The 10,165-nt window shown below is 29.7% G+C and overlaps 2 protein-coding genes across 3 annotated transcripts; both read right to left on the bottom strand.

The window, feature by feature from the left end:
• Positions 1-279: 279 nt before the first annotated feature.
• On the bottom strand, positions 280-3,192 carry LOC130450322 (hsp90 co-chaperone Cdc37). Its single transcript, XM_056788655.1, has 5 exons — positions 3,006-3,192; positions 2,591-2,881; positions 2,210-2,488; positions 1,566-1,790; positions 280-903 (listed from the first exon to the last, which is right to left on the bottom strand). The coding sequence occupies exons 1-5, from the start codon at positions 3,036-3,038 to the stop codon at positions 622-624; spliced, it is 1,110 nt and encodes a 369-aa protein (XP_056644633.1). The 5' UTR covers positions 3,039-3,192; the 3' UTR covers positions 280-621.
• Positions 3,193-4,664: 1,472 nt separating this feature from the next.
• LOC130450321 (BRCA2-interacting transcriptional repressor EMSY) lies at positions 4,665-9,737 on the bottom strand. Of its 2 annotated transcripts, none has more exons than XM_056788653.1 (5): positions 9,372-9,737; positions 8,837-9,011; positions 8,341-8,709; positions 6,019-7,199; positions 4,665-5,362 (listed from the first exon to the last, which is right to left on the bottom strand). In XM_056788653.1, the coding sequence occupies exons 1-5, from the start codon at positions 9,430-9,432 to the stop codon at positions 5,190-5,192; spliced, it is 1,959 nt and encodes a 652-aa protein (XP_056644631.1). In that variant the 5' UTR covers positions 9,433-9,737; the 3' UTR covers positions 4,665-5,189. The 2 variants fall into 2 exon arrangements, with proteins under 2 accessions (XP_056644631.1, XP_056644632.1); XM_056788654.1 differs by having other exon boundaries at positions 8,837-8,987; positions 9,372-9,715.
• Positions 9,738-10,165: the final 428 nt, after the last annotated feature.

The following is a 10,165-nucleotide window of genomic DNA, read 5'->3' as shown; positions in this document are numbered from 1 at the left end:
TGATAACCTGGTGAACCAGTGAAGATGTCACCTCAAATTAGCTATTCTTGGAACATAGATTATCAATAACAAGTATAGAGACAGCTTTTTAGAAGTGAAAACAATTTAATACACCCAACTACAAATCGGAAAGAAGAAACAAAGAAGACCCTGTACGCAGTTGTAAGTAATTGGTATTCTGAGTATTGCGTACCAAAAAAAATTATTCTGATGTTTTATCCCCTCTGCTACAGTTTGTGTATCCAGGAATTGTTGAAAATAAGAAAATAATTCGACATATTGTTTTTAATTTCTTTATTGAAAATTAAATACTAATTTAAGCAAAAAAAATTGATGAACTGATCTATCATAAGTATCTTGTTCTCCATTACATTAACTAGAATGAAATGGGTTTTTATTACGCGATAAATATCAAAGATATGAACTAATGAATTTATTTCTAATTACTTCAAATAAATTTAGAAATCGTTCAATTTTTCTTCATTCGGATTTTTAAGATACTGATTATGGATCATATTAAAATGAGCACATGTATACACTGTCAGGTTAGTATCAAATGAAAATCATGATCAAGATGCAATTTAATCAGTTTGCCATAAAGGTTTATGTACAATTTAGTCTTTAAGATGTGGATTGTTCTTGTTCTGGTGCTTCAGCAGAATCTTCTTCTTCGTTCTCTCCCTTTTTCTTGCGAGATTCCGGTACCCAAAGACCTGAATCGACACAACGTTTCATATGGTACTTCGCTTGTTCTTCGTCCATCTGTGCAATAGTTTCTTGTAGAAGTTTTATATCTTGTGATTCAAAGCATTTCTTTAATTCATCCGGTAAACTTTCAAATACTTCAACTGGATCTAATCCACCTGGACCTAATCTACTTTTCTTTTCTTCTTCTAGAGCTTCCTACAATAATTATCATAAAAACTAGTATTTAATAGTGTTAATATTAAATTGAAAAAAAGATGTAATTTCAAAATGAATGCACAAGTATCTGTACAAAAATCAACAAAACAATTTAAACAAAACCATATTCCTTTTTAATATGGCTGACTATTCTCTTTCAAAAGTCAGATTACTGCTTAGGGCATCCATTTTCAGTTAATAGAAGACGCAAAGAAAAATTTATGGATACATAAAGTGTATTTAGAGATGTGAAGTGAGAATATTCTTCTTTGAATAATAATTTGGAATATTCTTTTTTCTCATGTATCACTTATATCTTTTCAAATTCCACCTATGCTATTTGGATCTCGGGTTTTAAAATGGATGGATAATTGAAGGAAATATAAAATATTTTTAGTATTTTCTTCCCTTCAGCAAAGGTGAGTAGCTTGAGCATTACACAGATACTAAAATTGAATCTTGAGATAGATCTAGATGAGTAGATTTTTTGTTAACAAATTTTTAACGATCTAGGGATAGAATTAAATATAAGTACTAACATTTAATCATAAGCAAAAACTGAAAAAAATAAAGTAGATGCCAAAAGAAATGTAGAAGGAACCAAAAAAACCATTATGGTACTATAAATTAAAGATGTCCAATTGTTTCATTCCATATCATACCTTCATGGCTTCCTCTAACTTCTCAGCAGCCCTTTTTTTGATTCTCTCTTTGAACTGTTCCAATTCATTTTCAAATGACTGTTTATATTCTACTTCGGCTACTTGGATTTTGGAGAAAAAGGCGTCGACACATGCTCTTGGATCATAATCAAGTTGTTTAGCCAGTTCAAGTATATACTGCATGCATATTGTCTGATGTGCCACATGTGCCATTAAATCGTGTTTCTGTGAAAAAAAATTCAAATATTTTCATATTATTAACATGTATTTATATAAATTTCTATGTGTATGAATAGAAAAAATATTGTTACGAATTCGTTCACGACATGGACCGAGGAGCCGATCATATCCGGTTATAATGGAATTCTAAAATTTGGCAAATTCGCAGAGTCTGATGTTTTTATAAACTGTTTATAATTAAAAAATCATAGTGAATGGAACTAAAAAGTCAGGGAATTAAAATAAATTGGAAAAGTAGTTGTGAATATTCAATGATACAAGTAGTGATAAGTTAATTATTATATGAGTGAGATAAGTCAAGTGTTAGTAAGGGACAGTGTATAAATTTACCCCACTGTTGAAAAACAGGTTAAATAAATTAAGAAGTAAAAAACACATTAAAATATAGGTATATTTGTATTTACCTCTTCCATTTCTAAATTGATACACCAAACTACCAAATAATTAGCAGTATCTTCACAAACCAAATTATTATGGCTCTTCAGAAAAGCTTTAGAATCATCATATTTCCGTAACAATCCAAAATGTTTAAGATCTTTTTCATTTTCCTTTATAAATTTGTTTAGTCTAGCCTCTTTTTGTTCTTCAGTCAAATTGTCATCTTTGGGACGAGAAGGCTTCTTGTTAATAACTGTTTTTGCAAAACCAGGTTTACTAATTGTATCCACATTCCATGGTGTCAACTAAAAAAATAGATAAAGGTAGAAACTAAAAATAATAGAATAAATAGAAGAAAGAATAAGAATGAACTCTAATGGAATAGAAAAATAAAATTTACAGGTTACCTTGTCTTTTTTCCTAATTTCTTCTTCCTCTTTTTTTATTTTGTCTCCTTCAATTTCCACATCCTGTAAAGCCTTTTTTAGATCGTTTAAATTACTCGCATTTGTTTTTTCAGCTTCTGCTAATTTAGCTTTCAATTCTGAAATCTTCTTTATGTGATCACTTTTCTTTTTCTCGATATTTTCATATTCTTTCTTCCTCTCTTCCATTCTTTCAATTCTTGCTTGATGTCTCCATCGAAATAAGGAAGGTGTATCAATATTTGGATGCGTTTCATCTTCATCATCTGATATCTACATTTTGTAGTTAATGAGAATTAAAATAATTGTAACTTGAATTATACGTTGAAATGACATTAATAGTTAAAATATTTTTCAGGGAATAGAAATGAGAAAAATTTTACAGAAAATCACATACCTCAATATTTTTCCATTTACTATAATCCACCATTTTGAGCTCTGATTTTTAAAATTAAAAATAACGCGATTTTATATTTTTTTGAAATAATGAACAGAAGTCTAGAAATTTCAGTTTTTAGAATAACCAACAGTTACCAATATTATTTGATTAATATGTCATTGAATTGACATAACCACATAACCACAATTTTCTTCTTTTTCACAGTAGATGATACGTTGACCGTACAGGTATTCATATACATACATTGAAAATATAAAAATCAGTTTATACTCCTAGATGGCGCTAGTTTGATCAAAACAAATAACATTGTTGTGAACCTTCCAAGTATAGGTGATTTGTGGTTAAATGATTTTGAATAATTTATACAATTATTTATAAATTAATTTTTATTATTTAATATCACATTCTCACTGATGTTATCAAAACCCTTCACAATATCATAAAAATGTGAACATTTTGAAAAAGTTCGAATCCGTCAGACCGTCGGTTACGTTTAACCTTAGTTTGTCTATGAAACCTCATAAAAATCTGTGGCTTAAGCAGACGTTTAAACTTCACGTGTAAAATAGGGCCTTAATCCATTCGTCCAAAAATTTTTAAACACATTTTCGTCAATACTCGCCGCAAAAATTATTTTAAACCAAACTGGGTTGGTCGAAGTGCAGATTTTAGTTTTGGAAATAAAAGTAAGTCGGAGCTGTATCAGGGAAATACAGTGATTGTTCAATAAGAGTTATAGGTCATAAATTCATTCATGATGGTGAAATTTGTGGTATTTTTATGTAAATAACCTTATCACGCGGCACTACATCATTTATAGGCATTGATCTTCTCTACAATGGACCTCCATAGCAATATATTCCTTGACTTGGAGCACACTCCTGTGACATTGTGCAACATCTCATTTCATCGTATTGTTAAGAATTAACATTAAGAACTTTTTTTTGATATTCGCGAGTCTTTCCTTAAACTGAATATATCTAAACCATTAGATTCTTCAAGCTTTGATACAACGAATAATATCTCTGTTTTGTAGGATGTCCCTTATATTAAAGTTATATCACATTCTCCATTCATCTCCAGCTTTCACAACTTCATATATTTTCCTGATTACTTTTCTTTCGAATCTTCTTAATCTTTCTTTAATATACTGTCAGCTTTAATGTTTCGCCATACATATGAGATTAATAAGCGAATAAGAATTTTGTGGATCTGAATTTTGCAGGTACCATTTAAAAATTTTGTTTTTAGACTCATAGTTGTATAGTAAGTTCCTTAATGGATGTTGAATATTTCGCATTGTTGTCTATCTACTTCCCAAAGTACTTTGAGGTTGTTATCCTCTTAAAGGTTCTGTTTTGTAGTGCAAAGTCACTGTGTTGGAAGTTTTATCCACTGAAGCGATCATATACTACGTATTACTTTCATTCATTTCTCTTTTATGTCTTTCAAACAACTCAATCAGTCTCATTTTGCTTCTTCCTATTAGTGCCATCAGCATTAGTACACATATTTGTGTCGATTTGTTGAATATTGTGCTCCGTTGTTCAAAATGTTTCATAACAGAATATAAAGAGTAAGATGTAAATGAGGATAAAAAAGGAAATGAAAGTGGAAGATGAGTTGAATAAGTTTGGAGTTAAAAGAGTTTGCAACTATGATTTCAAATCATTTATATTATTTTCTAAAAAGAAAATCAACATCTTTTCATATGGCATAAACTAATAATTCTATATTTAAAATACAGTGTGTTCAAAAAGTATTGTAATGATAATTCGGTAAACATTGGAGTTGTTACTTTTGAACACTCCATATATCCGGCAAAATTAAATAATAGTTTGCAATAATAGTTTTTAATCGTACTTATATTATTTATTTAGAAAGAAATTCAACAATTTGTCAAATAAAATAATAATTTCAGATTAGATATTATATATTACAGAGAAAATCACAGTGTGAAGAAAACGTCGTTCAAATACCATACCTCATGCAATTTAATAGAATCCAGTAATGAGAAATATCATAAATGGATTTGAGCAAAATTTCAAGTTCCACGATAAATAATTTTCTATCGTAAAGAATTTTTTTTCAAGAAATAACAATACCTAGCAAACATACAAAAATGTACAAAAAAATTAAATACAATTATACAAATATCGAATTATAAATAATAAATAAATATCAGTTACATTGCATATCATCAACTTTTGATACTTCATCATCCAAAGTAACAGGTAAAGGAACCTCTTCAGTTGTTATTTCTTCAGATAAATGAGGGGTTGCGAGTAAGGAATTGTCAGAGTCTATTACCTCGTTTGCAATTACTTCAACTTTCTCTATCGGTTCTTTTTCCCCTAAAAAAATTATTTTTCATCTAGACGTTATTATTAATAATGAATTAATGTAACTGTTGTTTACTTGTGCCAACAAAAACATAATTTACCTGAGACATGTGGCAAAACACATAGTGAAAATTGGGGAGCTTATGGTATGCTAAATATATACAAATAAGTAAGAAATAAAATTTCCTTGTAGTTGACTAGAAAACTTTCTAAGTACAACAATAAACAAAGTTTGATATCCTAACCTAACCTAACGCTATCTTATTATATATACATCAACAAAACAACATTAAAAAAATAAATTCAAGTGAAAAGAAACTAAAAACAAGTTTTTAAAGCACATCAAATTGAAAAGTTGAAAATATTTTTTTAAAAAAGCGCTTAAAATAATTATGAATGAAAAATACTAGTATTATTGTGAAAAAAAGCATCAGATACTTTGTTCAATATATCTCCAAATCTAAAAACAGAAAATAATGGAAAAAGCTAACAAACTAAGCTGGAACCAAAATAAAACTAACAAAAGAACAAGGGGAGCAATACACCCCAAAAAAGGGATATGTAGGCGCCCCAAGCGCTAGCCATAATCAAAGAGATAATGTAGGTGAAGTACGAGTTACAATCAAATTTCTGGATGAAAAAATGTAAAAACTCGAAAATCTACTTACCAAATTCACTATCCACATATTCTTCCTCAATATGTTGCTCATTAACAACTGAATATTCCTCGAAATTATTCGATAATGTAACGGCATTATCCGCAATACCATCTGGATTCTGATTTTCACTACATTCTTTATTATTTGAAATCTGAGTATCTTCAACTTTATCTTCATAATGCTCGGATATATTTTCTTCAGAAATACCAGACGCTTTCAATATATCTTCCAAAACTGAAGATTTTCCGTTTTCTCTATTAGTCGGTGACGAGACACCGTCTACTTCACTCATTACAATTTCTGTTTTTTTATCTTCAGGTTTCTCTGATTGTATTTGACTCGTAGCAACGACTTGAGTTGGGGTTGATTTAGTTAGCTGTTGAGTTGTATTTACAATGTATATAGGAGACGAAGTACCGGTTACAGATTTGCTCACAATTTTACTTCCAATGGGAAGTACTTTTATATTTCCTTTTGAATTTAAAACCTGTAATTGGGATAGCGGTATCACTTTTTTCGAAGATGAATTCGGTTTGACTGACACCACTTTGTGTTTCACCGAATTAACTCCAGAATTTGTAACATTGGTTAATTGTAAGCTAGTCGGAGTGGAATTACTAGTGACGATTTTGAATTTCTCAAAATTTTTTATAGAAATGTTCTTTACAAAAGGTATTTGAAGAGTCTTTTGTAAAATACTGCTCGATGGTATAGTTTGGGCGTTAGATACTACAATCAGTTTTTGACCGGCATTGATTGCTTTTGTTATAGGTTTTTTTGTATTTGTTATCTTAATATTTTTCTGAATTTCACTACTAGGTCCAGCTAGTTGAGGTGAAGGTTGTTTTATTGTTATACTTGTATTAGGCTTGAAGTTTGTTAATAATTTAGGTTTCGGCGCCTGGTTTTCATTGGAGCATACGGAAACTGGTGTAGTCATGGACTGCTCAGGTAATTTTGAATTATTCATTTCAGTCTCTTCTCCTTCGATAATTTCATCTTTGATTGGTTGCAACGTAATATTTTGAAGTACATTTATTCTTTGGTTCAAGAACTGTGGTTGCGGTGAGGAACAAGAAGCTGCTTGAGGTTGGGGAACTGATTGAATAATTCTGTGCTGTTGGACCATGTCAATATGTTCGTTTTCTGACTTTTTTATCAATTCTTTTGGTTTTACTTTAGACCTTTGTCTGTAACATATCAAATAACAAAAAAATTGAGTTGTTTATTATATTATTCTTAATGGAAAGTTTTGTTTATGAAATTAAGTAACTGAGATAAAAAAGTTAATCAATTAATATAAATCAGTAACAAAAAGAACATATCAAGTCATCAGTAGCAACGGGGGAAACACAACATCCAGTGGATCATTAGTAAAATATTACTTCGTTTACTTCAAAACATGTTATGATGTGATATCTTTATTGTTCCACCCACACGTCAGTAGTCATAGTACGAACTTTTTTATCCCATAAAATTGATTTCAATGATATGAGATATATTTTGCTAGTTTTTTCTTAAATCAAAACACAAGACTGAATGAGTTAGTTGGTATAACATAACCACAATTGCAAGCTGTCTAAATGACCTGAATGTAACTTGAATAGAGCAATATCTGTACTAGAGACATATTTTTCACCCCCTGGACTACTACTAGACTGCCCCTTTACCCAACTGGAACTTAAGAATAGTAGAAGGAGTCTGTCGCTTTTTGGACAACTGAAGACACTAGACTTAGCAGATATGAAGCTCAAAGTTAAAAGCTCAATCAACAACCTTCAGAAGCTTTCTCCTCAAATAATAATATAATTAATTCACTATTTTTTCCCTAAGTAAACATGATTGATATTTTTTAGGCGTTGAACCAACTTGTATTATTTTTTTCAAAAAAGCTTCTTTTTCGATATCTTGTGCTATTATCCTGCCTTATTCAGTTATAGCGATTAAAAATTAACTGCTGAATAATATTTTCAGTCTTTACGTCTTCTGTATCTGATTCGCAGTTTTTAAATTTTCAAAGAATTTTGATTTTTTCTCAATTTTTATCAATCCCACTATTTGAAAGGTTTGCAACTAATTTTCACCCTCTATATGAAAAATTTATGTCACAATGTCAACTTTATTATAAGCTGACTTTTTTTAAATGGCTGCAGCTTAATTTTGCTGTAACAAATTTTTGAAATATACTAGCTGGGAACAGGTTTTGCTTGATGGACATGATTAATAAATTAGTTGTAAACACTGAGGATCCCCAGTATCACAGCAGAAAAATGGAGCACAATAGATCCTTTAGGTACGTTAATTTATATCTGTATTCCAATAATTACTTACCTGTATATTTGCTGAATCCTACATAATTTGGGAGATAACAAATTATGTGTAATATTTGCATTTTCAGTAACTCCCACCAATTTCCTCTTTTTATTTACATTTTCATCTTGTTTAGGTGGTTCAGGGACTCGAAATGATATATTTTTACAAGTATCAGGATTAGCTATTGTAGTGATTGGAGAAACTACGGGCCTTTTCCTTTCAGTATTAGCTGGTGATGGTAATAATTTATTAGACTGACTAGCACTCTCTGCAACGTCATTTGCAATAGCTGAGTACAGTGTTTGAGGAGCTTGCCTCGGTAAAAGAGGCACTAATCTACGTCCTTCTTGTGCCCATTCTTCTAAAGACTCTATTTGTCCAGTGATACTAAAAATATACTTGAAATATTCAGGATATTTTCCCTAATATCAATAAGAAAATTAATAAACTAAAAATTTACTTGAAATTGATTAAAAACTCAATGTTACCATGAAATAGTGAAAAAATTTCTTACTGATATGCTATTGTGTTAAGCTTTTCATCACTAATTGCTCTTCGAACTTCTGCTTTATGTCTTTCTTGTGTAATATTTAAAGCAGAACCAGTTTCCTTCAACAACTTACGTTTATCTGCATCAAGAGGACCTTGAGCCCTTAAAGCAGAAACTAGACAAGAATAAGCTTCTAATTCTAAAAAATAGGATGATACAAATTATAAACAGATGATATTCGCATAAAAAATACGCACTAAAAATATATATTTTGACTATATAATTGGATCAAAAACCTTTATTGAAAGATATTAGATGAATTTAGTAAAATTTACGCTCAAAATTGTGTATATATATATACAATAATATTCTATTGATATTGTATTTTAAAAATTAAATTGCTGTATATAAAGTAAACCCATATTTATAAAGCAAAATGTAGGATTCACACTAATAACTAATTACTTCAGACTGTTTTATATACTGTACAGCCTTGACTTGCTTAAACTTTAGATATAGTTTTTAAATGAAATATTGAACAAAATTTAAGTTTATATACCTAGATTTCGTAAATTCTGAACAGACTCTTCTTTGGTCATATCTAGTAATAACGGCCACATTTTACTGGCTGATGGTTTTCGCTATAAAAAAACCATTTTTGTCAAATTTTCTTCAAATGTTTCTAGTAATCTGACAGCGTCCAATTTTGTAAGGTTAAGTATATTTTCCAACTCAAGACTATTTTTGAAATTGGGTATCTAAAGGAAAATAATTATTTCGGAATTGCATCTAAAAATATTAGAAATTCTAGTATATCCTGACAATTATAATTAAATATATGCACATAAAACATTCAACAACAATCGAGGTTTAACAGCCTGAAAGTCGCCGGCGCCAACTACTTTTTTAAATTTATCGTTCGAATGACCAACTTGAAGAAATCATTAAAGATTTTTTGATACATTTAAAGTAATTTGTATATATGTAAAAATATGTATTAGTTTCTGCTAAGATTAAGGTGTTTTCAACATAATTGCGAACGTAACAATGTTAATACTACTGTATAAATTATTCAAGTTAAATAGTTACTTTTCAGTTTGTGTGTTGGCGATAGTTGTTTCAAGGACAATTTTAATGTTGGTAAATGACAATCACACATACTTGCCAGATCTCTGATAAAATTTACTTCATACACTATTCATAACATTTCCCTTCTAAATATAATTCAAAATATGAATGAATAATCAAATAACTAATGCAAATTATAGTGGGAAATTTTTCAATATTACGTTCAATCAATATTTAAGGATAAACAGATTCATAGAACATACCCATACCTTAGGATATGTTCTG

Source organism: Diorhabda sublineata, chromosome 11, assembly GCF_026230105.1.
Source record: "Diorhabda sublineata isolate icDioSubl1.1 chromosome 11, icDioSubl1.1, whole genome shotgun sequence".
Classification (NCBI taxonomy): Eukaryota; Metazoa; Arthropoda; class Insecta; order Coleoptera; family Chrysomelidae; genus Diorhabda; species Diorhabda sublineata.
This window is presented reverse-complemented; position numbering and strand designations above follow the sequence as displayed.